The sequence below is a fragment of the Strongylocentrotus purpuratus genome, unplaced genomic scaffold, assembly GCF_000002235.5.
Source record: "Strongylocentrotus purpuratus isolate Spur 01 unplaced genomic scaffold, Spur_5.0 spur5_scaffold_1, whole genome shotgun sequence".
NCBI lineage: Eukaryota > Metazoa > Echinodermata > Echinoidea > Camarodonta > Strongylocentrotidae > Strongylocentrotus > Strongylocentrotus purpuratus.
In genome coordinates this window covers 5,264,557-5,284,613 of record NW_022145594.1, presented here as the reverse complement: position 1 = coordinate 5,284,613, position 20,057 = coordinate 5,264,557, and the positions used below count along the sequence as shown (strand labels likewise).

The following is a 20,057-nucleotide window of genomic DNA, read 5'->3' as shown; positions in this document are numbered from 1 at the left end:
AAAGAGATAAACAAAAAAGTAGGAAGTACTGATTTTGTTTTGATAATTGTGAGACAATATATCATTAAATGAACTTTCATCTATAGGAGAGCACAAACATTCAAGCTTTTACACAGAAATTAACAACTCACAAAACTATAATAAGTAATTTATTCTCAAGACCATTGGAATTGCATATATATTACCTTTGAGTTTCTTGAGGGGTGAATCTAATTCACATTAAAGTTGGGAGCTGAGATTGTTCGGCAGGTTTCTGAAAACCAAGAAAATATTTGGCAGTTGTGCATTTTTTTACCCAGCAATTCAGTTAATAGAGTTTCAGCCACTATGATATTTCTTTCATTCAGAAACACAGAATTATTTCTATGATTAAAAATTTCTTTTAAATTTCAAATCAACAATTCTAACACATTACATGGTTTGGATGTATCATGATAATCTGTACGTATTTCAAGTAACTTGGGACAGTAAACATACATGTATGTTCTACATACTATAACCATTCACAAACATACATACCATAACCATTCACAAACATATAAATGTACACTGTATTCTATTGCTTAACAGTTGTAAAGTGAAATATATCCCTGGGTTGCTCATAATAAGTAGATATTATCTTTGTGCTTATAATGCAAAATGTATAATCTTCAACTATTTATGAACTAACAGGTGGAAATTTCTATACTTTGTCATTCAAATTTGAATATGACCTACAGCAGAAGAGGTACATCAAACTTCATGCACATCCTCTAAATACTCTTACAGCTTGTTCAGATATGGGGCGGTAAACCACAGCAAAAAAGCCGCTGTGATTTTTTTTTTTAAACGTGTAAATGAACAGCGACTGCATGCAACAAAGGGCTTGCATGGATTCAATGAGCTCTGTGTTATAAGATACAGAAATGTGAAGCATATTACACTTACGTGATTAAAAAAAAAACGTGAAGGTGTACCGCATCAAATCTGAACGAGGCTTAGGTTTATAGCACTAAAATCCTTTGGCAAGATAATAACCTGCACTTGCTACTCTCCACCCAGGTGTTAAATGGGTACCCGGTAGGATGCGACCGTTATTGTCGGTCAAACAGCTTGTGAGCGTCAAGTAACGCCCGGCTGGAATGCTCCCCAGGGAGTGGAGATTGTGCACACAGTGTGTGCGGGCAAGCACTGAATCCAATGACCGGGGTAATAGTATATATTTGTAAAGCGCTTAGAGACATTTGTATTAAGCGCTATATAAAAAGTAAATATTATTATTATTAATACATGTACATGTTAGTAAACCTTACGTAAAGAAACTTTCACCAAGATACTGATTCTATTATTAAGATTGATTAGTTTCTATCTATTGGAGCACATTGCGCTCGGTAAGTAATACAGGAAGGTCATTGACCTCTGACCACTGAACCTCTCTTGCTTACTTCCTGTGGGTCTTGATGAAGTTGATAAGGCCGTTGGTTGAAGAGTCATGGGAGGATACTGGGTTGAAGTCTTTGAGCTCTGGTTGAATGATCTTGGCCAGTTGCTTACCGAGCTCAACACTATAGGCAACAACGGGGGGGGGGGGGGGGAGAAGAAATGATGTATGAATGGGGATTCAACATTGTGGTGTCTCAGATGTCAGCTATCCATCATTTTAAATAATGCCCCCACTTACCCCACTGGTCCAATGGTAGACTTACCCCCACTGGGCGCCCGTCTTACAAAGAGTTGATATCAATCACAACTTATTTGCGATTGATATCAGTCACAACTATGTACATACGAGATAGGAGACTGCAAACTTACAATTGATTGGAGGACTTGCTTCGTCATATAAGTTGATATTCCAATTGATGGACCTACCCCCACTGGTCATATAAGTTGATATTCCCATTGATGGACTTACCCCATTGGTCATATAAGTTGATATTCCCATTGATGGACTTACCCCATTGGTCATATAAGTTGATATTCCCATTGATGGACTTACCCCATTGGTCATATGAGTTGATATTCCCATTGATGGACCTACCCCCACTGGTCATATGAGTTGATATTCCTGTTGATGGACTTACCCCCACTCACTATGAACGTGACTGACAAAGAAAGCGGACAAAATATACAGTTCCTCAGGTAGACAAAAGAACATCCCTCCACTGCTATTATGTAAAAATGTGTAGAACAGGTGCCACATGCATATTCACCTGTTCTACACATTTTTACATAATAGCAGTGAGGGATGTTCCTTTGTCTACCTGAGAAACTGTATATTTTGTCCGCTTTCTTTGTCAGTCACGTTCATAGTGACTGGTTATATGAGTTGATATTCCCATTGATGGACTTACCCCCACTGGTCATATGAGTTGATATTCCATATGATTCCTTGGGTGAAGATCTTGTGTTCATACGTAGCAAGCAGTACGCCGAGTGTGAACGGTGTTAGTTTCTGGAACATGATGGAGTTGGTTGGACGGTTGCCTTCAAATACCTGATACAATTCAAGAACATATACAGGAATGAGGTATGAGTTCTATTCAAGTTAACATGCAAAAGTTTTTTGTACAGACTATGCTCTGGCAAGCTAGAGTGCCTCCGGAGTCAATTTCCAACACTAGTCAACTCCCTCACTTAAACTCTGGGTTAATACTACTAGTGCTGTGAGTTAGCGTGTAATTTTTTCTCTGTGTACACGGCCAGTTTATCTGTGTGTTTACACGGTTATAAAATTTACCAAAACCAAAAGCAGTATTTCAGCCACGAAAGACCAGCAATCCAGCATATTTTTTATGTACGAAAATAAATGGTGTATGGAAATTATTATAAAGTTATGTAACACAAGTGTTGGCCATTTTCTATTCAAGGAAGCTATTCAAGTAGTCTACTCACAAGTCGATTATTTGTTGATTGAGAGTGTATTGAAACTTGCAAATATATCTTTAAAGTAGTGATATTTGAAGATAATATTTTTAATATAGTATAGTTAAAGGCCCACTGCACTACTTGTAGCTACTTGCGCCCTCTATATATAACAAACAATGCCTAATCGGTGACCATTGGTCCCCCATGATCCTCTTTTTCTGATGCTAACTGAGAGCTGAGTTGATGAGATAACCACCTGTCCAGTGACCTTGCAGGGCGGTCTAATCCCTCCTATAAACTACGGCAGGTAAGCTTTAAATCAAAACCCTAACAAACAAAATACAACTTTTTTGAGTGATTGGTACACTTTAAGGAAACATCTAGATACGTAACCTACCTTGTGGGGCAGAATGAGTTTAATATTTTCAGCGGACATCCCAGAAGCCACCAGCTCTTTCTCTGCTTCCTCTTTAGTTTTGCCTGTCATCAGAGCCTCAGTCTGGGCTAAGAAGTTAGCCATTAGGATCTAAGATAAAGGCAAATATGAAATACTTTATTAAGTCACTGTATATTTCTGACTTTAATCCATTCATCACCAAAACAACAACAGCAAAAACAACCCTTCCCCCCCCCCCCCTCTAACATAAGAATAGTAGTCACAATGCACCACTTTACTTTCAAAGTCTATGATGAATCTGATGATTAAGGGTAACAAAACTTGTGTTTAGGGCCCTTATATCTACAGGAAAATAAAATGTAAACAAAACTAAAATTAAATGCACAGATAATATGAATACAACCTTGCTGAAATAGTTAAGATGGACATGGATGTAAATGAGGATTACCAAAAAAAATCATGTTCTCCGACAGGGTTTTATCTAGTTGTAGAAACAATTCACTCACACAGGGCCTTTATCGGCTGTGAAACCAAGATAACTTAATGTTTAGAGTCTAACCTCATGATGTAACCCTCCCTGGACAGGGTTATGAGTCTCTACAGGAGCGATGAAATCAGCTGGGATAATGCGAGTACCTAAGAGAAAAAAAGGAAAAAGAAGTAATTTCAATTGTTTTAATGTCCTTGAGCAAGACATTTAATCTACATTGCTTCTCTCCGCTCAGGTGTTTACTGGGTACCAAGGAGGATGCGTTAGTCATTGTAGTTTGCTCTGCATTATGAGTGTCTGAAAAATGGCTGGAATGCTACTCAGGGAGTGGAGAATGTGCATACATTAGGGCCAGGCGAGCCTAAATCCGATGACCTGGGTAATTCCATTTTCTGTACATGTATTAGATGTTTAATAAATCCGGATTATTTAATTTATTGGTGGTATCAGAATTATTACAGTATGTAGCTTAAAAATAAACTTTGGTATTCTTCATTCTGCTAGGTAAAATACTGAATTGAATACGGCCCCTGACATGGAGCTCATGCACAATATGACCCTAAAAATCTCAATCTGGGCCCCCTCTAACAAAAGTTAGTGTGGAACTCCGTCCACAGCCAGGAAGCATGCCTTCATCCAACACGAAAGCAACAAAACATTAAAGCCCATCTGCACTAGTTTTGCCAGGAGGAATTAGACCTCCCTGTATGGTCACTGACAGGTAGCTTTCTCATTGACTCAGCTCTGAACTAACATACAGGTAAGAAAAAGAGGATCGTGGGGGACCAATGGTCATAGATTAGGCATTGTTTGCTATATAGAGGGCGCACGTAGCTATAAGTAGTGCAGTGGGGCTTTAAAACTGATGGCTGACCTTGATGAATGAGTTGATAGAAGGCATGTTGTCCATTAGTTCCTGGTTCTCCCCAGACGATAGGACCGGTAGAGTAGGCTACACGGCGACCATCACGGGTCACATACTTCCCGTTAGATTCCATGTCGCCTTGCTGGAAGTAAGCTGCAAAGCGATGCAAGTACTGTGGGAGATATACAAATATAATATCTAGGTTAAGAGTTTTTAAGTACTGACAGTAAAACTAAATGATAGACAAGATTTACCCTGTCAAAATGGTATACTGTAAATACTGGTAAGGACAAATAATGTAATTATGAGGCTTCAAACATATATTCATTTTTCATTTTGTTATAATGGAAATATATATTACGGGAATGGTAGGTAAACAACAACACTTTAATCATGATTCATGATATGGACAATTTTCTTGAATATCTCATATCAATATGATACTGATAGAACATTAAAAACATTCAGAGAGATCTCAAAAAAGCTTTTAACTAGATGGATGTTCGACTGCGCGCAGTCTAAAATGATGCCTCCGTCATAGAGCAATTTTTCAAAGTCAAGTTTGGTTGTAATCTATTAACAGGTTCTCAGAATATCATGATTACACGCTATTTTTCATATACATGTAATCAGTTCATTAGCTCTGCCAAATACATACATGACCTAAGTTTGGCAGGAATCCATCGATCGGTTCTTGAAATAACGAGATAATGCGATCACAAGAACGGGACGTTTGGACGGACAACCCAAAAACATAATCATTGTTGAAAAATTAAGTCGATAATGCTGACAACAAAGTCATCAACAATGTCACAAAGTCACAAAATCAAGAAACAAAATCTCCATTGGTATCATACAATTCAACTCCATCGCATGAAATCTGACATACCTGATCATACGGGAGTAGGGCATGAGTCTCCGCTCCAAAGAAGTTGGAATACCACACTCCTAGCATGCCCATGATGACTGGGAGATTCTTGTCCAGGGGAGCGGTACGGAAATGATTGTCCGCAAAATGAGCCCCTTCCAGGAGCTTCTCAAAGTTATCCATGCCGACATAGAGGGCGATAGAGGTGCCGATGGCGGACCAGAGAGAATAGCGTCCATTAACCCACTAGGAAATGAAAGCAAAGTACAAGGATATCTAACAGCACATAGTAATAATAACAACAACAATAATAATATTACTAATATGCAACACGTATAAAGCACCTGATACTATGTTTCCAAGGACATAGGGAGATAAAAGTAATAATTGGAGAGAGGGAGGGAGAGAGAGAGAGAGAGAGATCATTAGCAATTCAAATATTCACAACTACTATTGCTTCTGTGGTATTGATAAATACAGTCAACCTCACATAAGTCGATTCAATAGAACTTTAGAAAGTGTTTCCATGGCAATGATACTAACAAATCCTGTCTAGCAGCAAATGGCAATTCTGAATTAAAAGGCAACACAAATAATCAAAAACAACTCGAAATATCCTCTATCTTTGGCTGTGTGATTTCAGCAATATCTCAATGGTGGTTAATGTCAATCAATATTAACACAAGGGTGCTACACTGCAGCGACTTATTTACATGGTATATTGAACCTTATGATATACTCACATTCCATAATCCAAACATGTTGTTCTTGTCAATGCCAAAGGCTGAAACCTTCTCCTATAAAAAGAAAACGAAAATAGTTTGTAATATCAACTGTATATTTGCACATGGTGCTTTACAGACCTTGGCAAATAAGGGAAATTATTCATCTTATTTTCCCTACTATTAAAGCGGAGGACCAAAGTCAAATATCATACTTAGTTTTTGAGTTGCCTGCCACTACCACACAAACTAAGCACACCTTGTTCATTCGAAAGATTTTAGCATAATACACAACAATTCAGAGATGTTTTTTTAATTTGTAGCGAACACCCCTAAATGGGAGGGGGCATCCAAAAAAGACCCCCTTTTGACAATAAAAAAATTGTGAATAATATTTTAAGGAAACCTTAAGCCACCATGAATTTGAAGCCATATGAAAGAGAATTAAATTATCTACATTTTGATATATTAATTTGTAGTGAACACCCCTAAATGGGAGGGGGCATCCAAAAAAGAGGCCCTTTTGACAAAAAAAGATTGTGAATAATATTTTAAGGAAACCTTAAGCCACCATGAATATCAAGCCATATGAAAGAGAATTAAATTATCTACATTTTGATACCAATTTCAACGGAATTGGGATTATTTAACAAAAATTAAACAACAAAATGAATAGGCAGCAGTTGGTTCTGGGAGACAGGTCTCCTTTTCTAGATTTAGTTTTTAATATTTCAAAATCATCTGTTTGGAGCCAGATGAGCATTGACTCCTATACCTGAGCACAGGGACAATGCCCTTCTTGCTCTGAAGATGAAATATGCCTTGTAACAAGAAACATAACAGCAACAATTTCTTACAAGCATGGCCCTAGGAATCAGTTTTCTAGAGCTAAATTTTGATAAATGTTACTTGAATGGAACACTGTTTGTGTAGTCTTTGTATTGGCTTATATCAAAGTCATATAAAACCCACTGGGAAATGGCTTCCTCCGGGGGCTTCAAGGACACGACCCACCAGTTTGCAAAGGTAATAGTTGAGGGTAAGCATGCAGAGTAAAGCAGGTTTGACTATGTCAGTCAAACCTGCTTCAGTGACCACCTGTATAGAAAAACCACTTTCTTGTTTCCCTTGAAAATGGTTTCTCACTGAAACATGTACTAAAGGAACATATAAATAAAGACCACCTGCGTATAATGACCACTTTTCTTGTTTCTCTTGGGTGGTCTTTATAGACAGGTTTCACTGTACTTAAGATCGCGATGATAGACTTCAAAGTGTTGCTTTAGTTGACAGATGTCGTTTTTGGCAAGTGTCGTAACAGGGTCGCCATACGTGTAGGCAGCAACATGACTCCCAAGAAAAGCCTGGGTCAACCTAAACCGTATCAGAACTGGAGTTGGCCGTACACAACATTTTCTACATAAAATTGGAGCTGAATCATCACCAAACTGCGCATGTGGAGAGATCCAAACTATGGACCATGTCATCGATGTTTGTCCGATCTACAAATCCCCCCACGGCGCTTCCGGACTTCGCGAGCTCGATGATGAGACAATATGTTGGCTTAATAAGGATCTTCCTATGTAGATGATGTACTCCCTGATATTCTTTGCACGAACGAACGAACGAACTGTACTTACAGCATTGGTGGAGAGGGCGACGAAGTGCTTGGCGACATGGGCAGGGTCCTTGGCCGTCTCCAAGAACCAGTTCTTAGCTGAGGTAGCGTTGGTAATCGTCTCCTGGGTGGTGAACGTCTGAAAGGAGGAGAGATCAACAAGAAGAGGAGCCAAATACCAGAGGGAATGCTTACTGTGTGCATAATGTAATACATACAAGTCTGTGACAGTAGAAGTACTGGTTGTTTGATGCAATATGACATGGTATGTGGCACATCTTGTTTTAACACTTATGGAAACTGGTGTTGTGAAATGGCAGCACTGGAAAACATATTACAAACAAAAACTTACCACAGTTACCAGTAATGGAAAAGGGAATATTTGAAGTAAGGGTCAGCAATGGGTCATAATTTAGATCAGAAGTACGAGTCTGATCATTTACAAACAAGAACTTTGATTTCATCACTTTAATACTTGGCACACAACATCACATACAACAAGTGTAAATAATTGATTTTCTTTTACGTCACAGAAGCATATTGCCTCATTTAGTTTTAGTGATGCTTTTTGCATTACATTTTGATCCAGAATGCTTGGAGTTACACTTAATACATGAGCAGAAAGAGTCAAAATCAGAGAAAATTGTTAAAAGTAATTTAACTGTAACTAACCTTTTAAGTTTCTAGATAATAAGAAAAGTAGACTCTTTCTCTGACCTGCGATGGCTTTCTTAGGTGATAACCACAAGAATAATAATGAGAGAAATCTACCTTTGATGCTATAATAAAGATGGTTGTCTCAGAGTTAACCTTTTTCAACACCTCAGCAAGATGGGTTCCATCGATGTTTGATACAAAGTGAACCTTGAGTGGTCCTCCAAATGGTTTCAGGGCTTCTGTCACCATCACTGGACCCTATACACAGACAATATTACCCATAATTATAAACACAACTTCATTGTGTTATATATTTGTTTTTGTTTGTTGATGATCATTACCATATAATGTGTTTGTATATTGGGGAACCATGATTGTACTAGACCTAAGGGCTTTATTTATGCAGTTCCCCATTTCATTTTCAAATTATGAGAATTTTTTTTTTTATCGAGAATGAAATAAATGAAGAAAAAATATCAAGTTAACAAAATTGTTCAAACTACAGATTCATGTTCCTTCTTTTGTTAAATAGTACTTTAAACAGTTTCAATAATGTAGCTTCGTTGTGGTGGTGTGACACTCATCGAATCACTACTAAAGATAGGAGAATTCTCAGCAAAATGATTATGTAATCTCTGAAAGACAAACAAGCAAACTTTATCTGCCTAATATTTCTTCATTCATTACAGGCAAAACACAGAAAATATATGGCTTATAAGTTAAATTTAATCAATTGAGTGTTTGGATTTAGGAAGAAAGTTTAACTCCTTGTTTTATTAGAGGACTGGTTTTGAATCGTTTTATTTGAACATCCTTAATATTTTTGGAGTTTGTACATCAGATGCAAAAAAAAGATCTCCAATTGAAGCATTGTGTACTAATAAAATTATTCATATGCCTAATAGTAATAGCAGATTGACTTACGAGATCTGATCCTCCGATACCGATGTTGACAGCGTCAGTGATTGCCTTGCCTGAGAATCCTTTCCACTCGCCGCTACGAACAGACTAAGGAAACATAAAGAATAATATACATATAATAATAAATAATAATAACACATCCATTGATACAACACAGCTACTATATTACTATACTCTCCTGCATATCATCTTATTACCCCAGCTGAAGCTGAGCCACCAGAAGGTTCTAAAACCTCCAGGGAAATTCTTCCTACATGGTACCCATTTACTTCACCTGGGGGAGAGTGGCAGATATAACTGGTTAGAGAGAAAGAGGACAATTCATCTAGTCTAAATAATAATTGTTTACATTGTCAATCAATATTTTTTTCACCTTAGAATAGGAATACAATGGTTTTGTTTACTCTGAACCAATATTTGTCATTCAACATTAGACAAACTCTAAAGTGCATGAAGCCTTGGGCTTGAATTTTCAATGTCATGGTTCTCAAGTAAACTTCTTTCATACTTTAAAAGGAAGATATACTCTCATGTTTTGAACCCTACGAATGAACAAAGTTTAGTACTATACTACTACCCAACTGGACTTGAATTTGCAATGTCATGGTTCTCAAGTATGTTATTACTGCTTTCAGACTTATAAGGGATATATGTTCTTTTGATAACCAACTGCCAGTGACCATGCAGGGAGGTCTAATCCCTCCTGGCCAAACTAGTGCGGATAGGCTTTTACACATTACAAGCTTATCAAAGGTCTCTACACAGCTCTGGCTTTTCTAAAAATCTTGTGGCTGTCAAAGTTTTGATAGCATTCACAAGTTTCAAGCCAGACACACTCTATAATAACTTTTTTACCTCAGTAAATTTCCTGACACGACAAAGGACCTCATTGACATCTGTCATCACGTCCTTGCCATTGAACAGGATAGGAGTGTTAGAACGGTTACGTAGGGCAACATGGAGCACAGCCCGGTCCTCCGTAAAGTTGATCTTCTCTCCTCCAAACATACGATCTCGAGCTCCCTCCAGGTCTCGAGCTTTAGCCTACAAGGAAAGGATAATATCGGTAGGGATAGGTTTTTAAAAAATGAGCCAGTTTGTAGATACAATCTGAGCCTGGGCAGATGAAGTCATTTGTACCAAAGTTGTAAAACCCCAATTGAGAGTGCGAGACAAATAATGGATTCGCGCTCATGAAAGTTATGCAATCATTATTTATTTATTCATCAATGGTACATTCTGTGATAAACAGGTGGAAGTATTCTTCTCAAGAGGGTATTTCATGAAGCAGCTCCATCACTTTGGCAGTGATTATTCTAAAACGCATTAAGTGGTACGTCTCCATGTGTAAAAGATCTGTGGATATTTGGGGGTCATATGTATCAAAGCTACCGGGTAACTATGATCTAGCCTATTTGTTGGGTCTGTGTGTTTGTCATTAGTCAAAACATTCTGCAAGTACCACAATTGTGATAATTACATGTAAATGTAAAAAGAGATTGCTTTGTAAAAAGAGATTGCTTTAGTTGTCTTCTATTATTACTGCCTCTTCTTTCATGTCGTTATTATTGGTCCCTCTAATTTTTGTTTTTTTTATATACATCTGTGCATGCTTTTTGTTACCTTGTACTGTACATGTATCTTTTCAGTATTCATTACATCATTATTCTATAAAAACAGAAAGTATCTTATGTCACTCACTCAAGTAAATATAATAATAATGATAATTATAAATAATAGTGGGTTCTTGTATAGTGCTTATTTGTTCAGTTTAAATATTATAAATAGGTTTTTTTAAGGGGAAAAAAGTAATTACAAAGTAAATGCTCTGTGACCTGCAGAAATTAAAAAGCTCCTACATCACTTCCTAGCAACTTTGGTAGCTTCAGATTTAAAGATATATACAAATAGCACAACATACATGTAATTGAATCTTCATTTTTGACAATATCTTGAAATATTTATCACAGGGCTCATTTTTTTCATAAAGGTTCCAGATCATACTTTTAGGGTTTGTGTACTGAGCGCCTGCTAGAGTCGAGCCCTGCCTAACAAACAAAAGTTAGTATTTAGTTAGTATGGAACTAAGTTACCCTAAATAGTTTTAAAGCATCCTGCTTTTGATGGATGAACTAGCTTACCAGCTTCAGCAGGAAACCAAAGACTTCATCATCCACAAGATTCTTGGAAAAATCAAGGAGGAAGTCTCCATCTGGAGTCGGAATAGTACGGCTGAAGAAAAAAATTGAGGCACAAGGTAGTCGATCCAGAGAGGATGACAGTGAGAAAAATACATTGGAGTAGAAACTATGATTTATTTCTGGAACATCCTATACAAAATTACAGGTTCTGGAAAAACTGAAAAACCACTCTTTAACAAAAATAAGTGAAAAGGTAAGCGAATAAATATTGTATCACTGCAATACAATCTCACTTTTTTAGTTTAACAAAATATCACTACAATTTGTTTTAAACTTTTAAAAAATGGGTAGAGTTTATATCTTTAAACTGGGTGATGATGATGATGCACAAAAAATGACCATTCCAAAATGTGGGCGTGGCAGGGGGTGTGACAATTAATAAATTTGTTTAATCAATTTAAACTGGCCACAGAAGTCTTTAAATCTAACAGGTTTTTATCCATTCAAGTGTGTTTCAGATATATTAAATAAAAGCGAATAAACATTGTATCACTGCAAAACAATCTCACTTTTTTAGTTTAACAAAATATCAGTACCATTTGTTTTAAACTTAACAAAAAAGGGTAGAGTTTATATCTTTAAACTGGGTGATGATGATGATGCACAAAACATGACCATTCCAAAATGTGGGCGTGGCAGGAAGTGTGACAATTAATCAATTTGTTTAATCAATTTAAACTGGCCACAGAAGTCTTTAAATGCTCTGGACCGGGGAATGTCAGCTGAATGCCGTTCGTTCGTGCGGAGCAGTGAAAATAGAAAGAGATTTACCTGTATTTTTCAAACCGTTTTGGATCGGATTTCATCAGCTGATTGAGGTTCAATTTGCTTCCGACTCGGTCATAGCATGCCTTGAGTTCTTTATATGCTGGATCGTCAGTCAAAAAGGTAGCAGCCATGATGGAAATTTAGCAGAAATCACAGACAAATAGGCGGAAGTATTTCAACAGAGACGGGAGCTAACCAGGTCTACGGGCAAATAAAACAATATACTGTGACGAGCAATCAATCATTAGTCCCTTTGTAATCACCCAACGTAATTCACTGCTCTAAGAAATCAAACATGAATGCCGAATTCTCAGTTGAAAAAATGCAATGCTCACTTGGTCAACAGGTAGGGTAACACAAGTGCAAACTGTATTATGTATAGCCTCGGTGAGGCTGTCTGGTAGCGGATACAGTGTAGCCACCTTGGCTGACTAGTAACTCCATGCTGACACGGAGTACTTGTCAGGATGCTCGTGTCCGGCCAGGCGCTTTCCGTTCGTGTGTCACAATATATGACCGGACCTAGCTTGATGGCTGGAGTTCACTAGCACTGCTCACACAGGGCGTAGCACCAATCATTCGTCCGTCGACTTGCAATCGGTCACCTCAAACATCTGAGCACAGCATGACTCAATCGAACATCCTTCGAGCAATCAATCATTAGTCCCTTTGTAATCACCCAACGTAATTCACTGCTCTAAGAAATCAAACATGAATGCCAAATTCTCAGTTGAAAAACTGTAATGCTCACCTGGTCAACAGGTAGGGTAACACAAGTGCAAACTGTATTATGTATAGCCTCGGTGAGGCTGTCTGGTAGCGGATACAGTGTAGCCACCTTGGCTGACTATGCTGACACGGAGTACTTGTCAGGATGCTCGTGTCCGGCCAGGCGCTTTCCGTTCGTGTGTCACAATATATGACCGGACCTAGCTTGATGGCTGGAGTTCACTAGCACTGCTCACACAGGGCGTAGCACCAATCATTCGTCCGTCGACTTGCAATCGGTCACCTCAAACATCTGAGCACAGCATGACTCAATCGAACATCCTTCGAGCAATCAATCATTAGTCCTTTGTAATCACCCAACGTAATTCACTGCTCTAAGAAATCAAACATGTATGCCGAATTCTCAGTTGAAAAACTTTAATGCTCACCTGGTCAACAGGTAGGGTAACACAAGTGGAAACTGTATAGCCTCGGTGATCGAGGCTGTCTGATAGCGGATACACCAGGGACATGCTGTAGACATGTCTAGTAGCTGGTCCATGGATACACAATCCTCCCGTGCTAATATTTTCACTTTACTTATGTAGCCCGCCTCGACCCTTTAAATGAAGAGAAAAGACAGACACGCGTTATTTCTTGGTAAAAGTAATAGCAGAATTCTTTTATTTAGACAAATAATCAAACACATGAATGTATACAAAATAATAATATAAATATGTTGAGTTTAGACATATATATATCAAGATACTGTAACCCCGAGGTTATTCAGTCTCCTATAATAAACTTAACATTGATAACACAATGTATTAACGAGTTCCTATTTAACTTATATTTACATAATTATTAATACAGTTTCATTATCGAATCGAATAGACACTAACCTAGTAACATATACAGATAATGATTTATATTCCTAACTAATATGGTGATTCGTAATACCCTCTAACTCTAAAGGTATTATGAACTTCATTGTATATCGAATCATCAAAATGCTTATCTATTATCCTCTCAGATTTATAGAAATATAATATAACATAGACCTATGTTGTATCCTTCAAGCTAGCACACAGCACATATATATTCTCAGGTGTAACTATCGTTTTAGGAAAACGAGCTTATCAATCATTACTGCTATCTGCATGATTCACCTATTAATGCACTATTATTATGCTTACACTACCCATGATATGACATAGAAACAGAGAAGAATAATCATGAACTATATACAAGACAAGAAATATAGACTAAAGAATATTGATTGTCTCTAAGAAATCTGATAACTTCCACTTATACAATATACAGCGATACATGTTGTATTAAGCCAATCGATATCCTAAACATCAATCTTTAAACAATAATATGCACGACAGTTCCTGAAACCTGAGCCAACGTCAAGTGTGGCCGTCCCTGATGACCTTGAGGTGGTGTGGATCAAGCTCCAGCCAAAAAGACTTCCCCGCTCTGTTTCCACAGTGGTGGTTGCGGCAATATATCATCCTCCTAATGCCGCGACTGCTGACACCCTGATCGACCATTTGCTGCACTCGATGGACGCCATTGCATCTACACATCCAGAGACGGGTTTCATTTTGTTGGGGGACTACAATGAGTTAGACATCTCGACGCTAACCGCAAACAGGGGGTTCCGACAAGTTGTCAGTGTACCAACAAGAGGTGACCAGATTCTGGACAAGATAGTCACCAATATGTCAGTCTACTATAATTCCCTAACAACTCTACCCCCATTGGGCTCAAGCGACCACCTTGCGGTTTCCTGGATCCCTACCCAATACTCACCGAAGCCCAATCGCACAAGAACTCGGATTGCAAGACCAATCAAAGACAGTGCTATTCGCGAATTTGGACAGATTCTCCAGAACTATGATTGGTCTCCAGTTTATCAAGCCGAGAACACGAACGACAAGTGCGATACGTTCTATTCCACACTTCTGCCATTGATTGACGAGTATTTCCCCTTAGTTGTTGTCAAATGCCACGACAATGACAAACCATGGATTTCCCCTAAGATCAAAGCGCTTATTGGTGCACGTCAGCAGGCTTTCATAGCAGGTTCGAACAAATGGAAAGGACTGAGGAACAAAGTAATTAAACTAATCAAAGGGGCAAAATCTGAGTTCTATGTCGGACGCGTGCGTAAGATGAAGGAGAGCAATCCATCTCAGTGGCACAAGAACATCAAATCAATGGCGGGAAATAAGCCCAGCCCACCTGCCATTGAGGTCGAAGGGATCGACGAGTCAGACCTCGCTGCTATTGCTAACACGATCAACAGGTTCTTCGTCAGCATAGCTGAAGACATCGATAGACTCGATCTGACTGATCTCCCAACCTATCTCCCTGCTCTGCCGCTGCCTGAAATTAAACCTTGGGATGTCTACTGGGAATTGCAACATCTTAACAGACGGAAAGCTCCCGGTCCAGATAGCATCCCAGCTCGGATCATTTCCGAATTTGCGTTAGAACTGAGCAGCCCTCTTACGGCCATTTTCAATGAATCTGTCAGAGAATCGGTGGTGCCACACCGCTGGAAACGTGCAATTGTGGTACCTATCCCCAAAGCCTCCAAACCCACCATAGGAGACTTGAGACCGATATCGCTCACAGATCATTTCGCAAAGATCCTGGTGAAATCCATCTCAAAGTGGCTGGTGGGTGACATTGGATCTGCGATTGACAAGTCACAGTACGGCAATAGGAAAGGCTACTCGACTACACACTATCTGATAGATGTACTAAATACCATCTATCGGAATGCCGAAAATCCAAAAACGGTCACAACACTGGTAGCTACAGATTTCAGCAAACCTTTCGACAGGATAGATCATGGACTAGCGGTTAGTAAACTACTCGAAATGGGGGCATCCCCGTCTTTGGTGGCATGGATTTCCAGCTTCCTTTCCAATCGAGAACAATGTGTGCGCTACATGTCACAGCTCTCTGACTGGATGGAGATCTCGGCAGGTGCCCCACAGGGCACTCGACTTGGGCCGCTTATCTTTCTCTGCATTATCAACGACGTGTTCAAGGACAGTGATGTTCAGTGTTGGAAATACGTCGACGACCTCTCCCTGCTTGAATGTAGGAAGGCAACGGACCAACCCAAAATCCAAGAAGTGATAAATGAACTTGAGAAATGGACCAAAGACAATAGCATGAAACTATCTATCTATCTATCTATCAGGCTATAGTTCATCCAGACGTTGGACAAAGCCCTCCTCATGAAATTTCCATTCTCTTCTGTCTCTAGCTGTCCTGGTCCAAGCGGCCGTTCCCATGTATGATGTTAGGTCATCTCTCCATCTTCTCTTCTGCCTTCCTCTTCTTCTCTTTCCCACCCTTGGTTGCCATTCTGTTAAACGATTTGTCCATCTATTGTCCTGCAGTCTTGCTACATGCCCTGCCCATCTCCACTTTGATTCTCTTACTTTCTCCATGATGTCTTTAACCTTTGTTTTCTGGCGTATGACTTTGTGGTTGATTTTGTCTCGCAGAGATAAATGCGACATCTTTCTCTCCATAGCTCTTTGAGTAGTCACAAGCTTCTGTTCTAGATCCTTTGTCAATGACCATGTTTCTGATCCATATGTCATAGTTGTTAGAATGCATTGGTTGAACATTCTTCTTCTTAGTGACATGGGTATGTTTTTATCGGTCAACATGTCTTTGTATCTTCCAAAGTTCATCCATCCTGCTTTTACTCTCATCATAACTTCTTCTTTTGTGGTGTCCTCCATTTTCAAAGTTTGTCCCAGATACTTGTAATTGCTCACTCTCTCTAACGTTCGACCTTCTATCTCGATGTTTTCATCTGTGTCATAATTAGTCATATATTTAGTTTTCTCTTTGTGCATAGTTAGGCCAATACGTTTGCTCTCCCTGTTGAGACCTGTCAGCTGGTCTTCCAAGTCTTTGGTTGATGAAACTGAACCCTAGCACATGTGTCGTCATGAACATTCAGTTCATGAGAAACCAGGCAACCGTCCCAAAAGTAAAAATTGGCGACCTGGACATAAGTGAAGTACAACTAGTTAAGCTTTTGGGTGTGTTTGTACAGGAGGACTTAAAATGGTCATATCATGTCACAGAAATGGTCAGGGCGGCAAGCATGAGGCTACACATGATGCGTATCTTGAAAGGTTTTCGGCTACCTGTTGAGGATCTGAAAGTTTACTATAAGATTCTTCTTATAGTAAATGATATTTTTTCATGTAAATATGTTTCTGCTTTCTCTCCAACAGTTGCAAAAGACTGATATACATCTTCTGAAATATTACCTTTCAAAATTTGTGATACAATAATACGAAAAAGTGCAGTAGCTAAAAAAATGTATTTCTAATGTCATAAATTTCGATGACATGTCTGTCGAAACATATGACTTATGGCTGGATAACAAAAACGTAAGCATACTATTACCTACAAATTAACGTTGACTTGTAAAAGTGCTTGCAAAATGACCTACTCATAGGTAATCTTGTTTTTCCAATCTGTTAACAATATTCGTATTACCTTTCTAGTTCGTCTAATCGGTGGAACTAATGACGCTGAAGGTAGAGTAGAGATTCTACACGATGGCTCCTGGGGAACTGTCTGCGACGATTCCTGGGATCTCAAGGACGCCGAGGTTGTTTGCAGAATGTTAGGCTTTGATGGAGCCTTTGACGCTCCACTTGGTGCTCGATTCGGTAAAGGATCTGGGAGCATCTTCCTCGATGAAGTTCAGTGCCAAGGGACAGAAACTGACGTTAAACGTTGCGATCATGACGGCATTGGTGTGCACAACTGTGCCCATAATGAGGATGCCAGCGTTATTTGCATCCAAAAAGGTATGGAATTGCATTCTAAATGTATTTATCGGTATTAAGTGTAACATTTACGATAAAGAATTAACTACTTTTGTTCCTGTTTTCCTTGGAAGTTTTTACCACGAGATGTAAAGATTTCTTAGAGTTGCTGACCTTAAACTACAATGGAATTTTGTATTGATTTGCAAAATGGTTGAACACACGTTTTGGGGATAAAAATTTAAAGTATTCTCGTTCCTGTTGTGGAAAACATTTTGGAAGTCCAGCTCCTTAAATCCATTTTCATTCCAAATTTCATTTATATTCGTGCTCCAATTCTCATTTAGATCTCATGACGTTATTTGTAACCGGTGAAACAAGCAACACAATTAAAACCAATGAATCTGGTCAAACATCAACGCCGAACAACCCCTTTCAAAATCTACAAGTGAAGATTGTAATACCGGGCTTTTCATACTGCTTTCAATCATCTTCATCGTAGCAACACTTGCATATTGTGTGCGTAGGGCCATCAAGTCACGGGCAAGATCGAACTTAGAAAATGATATTTACATGGATGTTAACGACACAGGATTAAACCGGGACAGGTTTGTTGCCTCTACTTATCAGGATCTGAATGCTCCTCCAAAACTCCCAGAACGACGGTTAACAAGGTTGAGTAAAGTTAGTACGATGAAAGAGCCCTGCCAGAACCAGCGGTTTAGGACGGATGAGGAGCAGATTTCTGCACAACAGACCAGAATAGATGACAACACCCACGACTATATGGACATGACTCCTAGAAACAAGACAGCTTCAACGAACAAGGATGCACAAATTGATGCTTATAGCCTCCACGTTGAAAATAAGGACACGGATACGTTACCACAAGATGATACAGCGACAGTATCAAGAGCAATCTGCCATGATAAAACATGTGAGCCAGTAGGTCCTGTGCAAATTATTACACAAAATAATCAACACGGTAATATGGTTATGAACACTGTATACAACAAATTTACGATAGAAAAAGATTTAGATCTTGACGGATATCTTCTTCCAAGTAAAACTAAAAGTGGAGAAGATGAGCCGCTAGGTAATGCACAAAATAGTTTTTCCTCACCACTGGAAGATATAGACATGGATGGATATCTTATGCCAAGTGATGCAAAACGTATCAAAAACGACGATCCAGGCGACGATCCTATTGAATGACCAGGCAATATCATGCCTGACAGTGTGCATGTCTTCCTCGTGCTGTGTATCGATGATAGTAATGGGTTTACAGGGGGATCATTATAAAACGGCGATTATGATGTTCCACATTAGGACGAAACTCAGCAGATGGTTTGGTAGTCACATAGCATATTCGTGGACGAAATTAGAGGAAGTGAAATTAATCTTCAGAAGCAATATTGTCCAAATTTGGAAAAGAAGGCTGGTAACGATTGTATTTAATATGTTTCCACTGTTCTATGCATTGAAAGATGTAGGCATATGTTTCTTTTAATGGACCTTAAATCTACCACATAGGCCTATGTATCTATATAGAGGTAGTTCTAGATTAGTATTCGAAAAAAAATTCATTAAAAAAAATGCTAAAAACATTTGCAAAAATGTCGACGAATATCTTCTATTTTATTACATTCGCCCCCCCCCCCCAAAAAAAAAAAAAAATAAATAAAAAAATAAAAAAATAAAAGAAGAAGAAAAGAACACACGTTATAGTCAGTTAAAAAACGAAACAATTGTGATAATAAGTATTGTTCTATCCCGTTGGTTTACAAATGTGTGGTTGCTTTTGAGGTAATTATTAATTCAATATGATAACTTATCATTTAAAAGAAAAAATTATTCCTCTTTGATAAGACAGTTTTTTTTGTATCATGAAACTAAACACTATTAGCTCTCCGTTTCTAGTCTAGTGTCTGTAACTAAGAATTCTATATAAGCAGATGAATAAGCTAAATACCCAAATATCTACTTGGTTTCATTTGCATCATCCCCCAAAATAACCCTCAAATTTCCCCTTCAATACAGTGGTATTATGACTGTCATAAAAATTGTTTTTGTTGAAATGACTCTTTATATCCTGTTCTTACTTAAGTTAAATTTTTAGTAGTTTTAGTGAGGTAATCTAAAGAAGGTAGTTCAAAAGAATGTGAAGTATATCAT

General features: G+C 38.4%; 2 protein-coding genes across 2 annotated transcripts; one reads left to right on the top strand and one right to left on the bottom strand.

Annotated features, from left to right (window-relative positions):
- Positions 1 to 1,269: 1,269 nt before the first annotated feature.
- Positions 1,270 to 12,694, bottom strand: LOC764863 (glucose-6-phosphate isomerase). Its single transcript, XM_030977557.1, has 13 exons — positions 12,355 to 12,694; positions 11,524 to 11,614; positions 10,238 to 10,426; positions 9,386 to 9,469; positions 8,576 to 8,719; positions 7,827 to 7,943; positions 6,208 to 6,261; positions 5,486 to 5,710; positions 4,606 to 4,768; positions 3,801 to 3,877; positions 3,242 to 3,370; positions 2,331 to 2,473; positions 1,270 to 1,544 (listed from the first exon to the last, which is right to left on the bottom strand). The coding sequence occupies exons 1-13, from the start codon at positions 12,480 to 12,482 to the stop codon at positions 1,421 to 1,423; spliced, it is 1,668 nt and encodes a 555-aa protein (XP_030833417.1). The 5' UTR covers positions 12,483 to 12,694; the 3' UTR covers positions 1,270 to 1,420.
- Positions 12,647 to 19,375, top strand: LOC100891003. The gene is made up of 5 exons (XM_003730468.1): positions 12,647 to 12,697; positions 14,451 to 16,179; positions 17,616 to 17,905; positions 18,513 to 18,827; positions 19,370 to 19,375. The coding sequence occupies exons 1-5, from the start codon at positions 12,647 to 12,649 to the stop codon at positions 19,373 to 19,375; spliced, it is 2,391 nt and encodes a 796-aa protein (XP_003730516.1).
- The last annotated feature ends 682 nt before the right edge of the window (positions 19,376 to 20,057 follow it).

Bases quoted from the DNA above. Each gene is read 5' to 3' on its own strand.
- LOC100891003 (XM_003730468.1), top strand. From the start codon at position 12,647: ATGAATGCCGAATTCTCAGTTGAAAAAATGCAATGCTCACTTGGTCAA. The intron at 16,180-17,615 runs GTAGGAAGGCAA...TTACCTTTCTAG, and splicing joins CGACCTCTCCCTGCTTGAAT to TTCGTCTAATCGGTGGAACT. The intron at 17,906-18,512 runs GTTATTTGCATC...TCTACTTATCAG, and splicing joins CCCATAATGAGGATGCCAGC to GATCTGAATGCTCCTCCAAA.
- LOC764863 (XM_030977557.1), bottom strand. From the start codon at position 12,482: ATGGCTGCTACCTTTTTGACTGACGATCCAGCATATAAAGAACTCAAG. The intron at 7,944-8,575 runs GTAGATTTCTCT...TCCTCCTTTCAG, and splicing joins TCTTTATTATAGCATCAAAG to ACGTTCACCACCCAGGAGAC. The intron at 5,711-6,207 runs GTGAGTATATCA...TTCATTTCCTAG, and splicing joins ACATGTTTGGATTATGGAAT to TGGGTTAATGGACGCTATTC.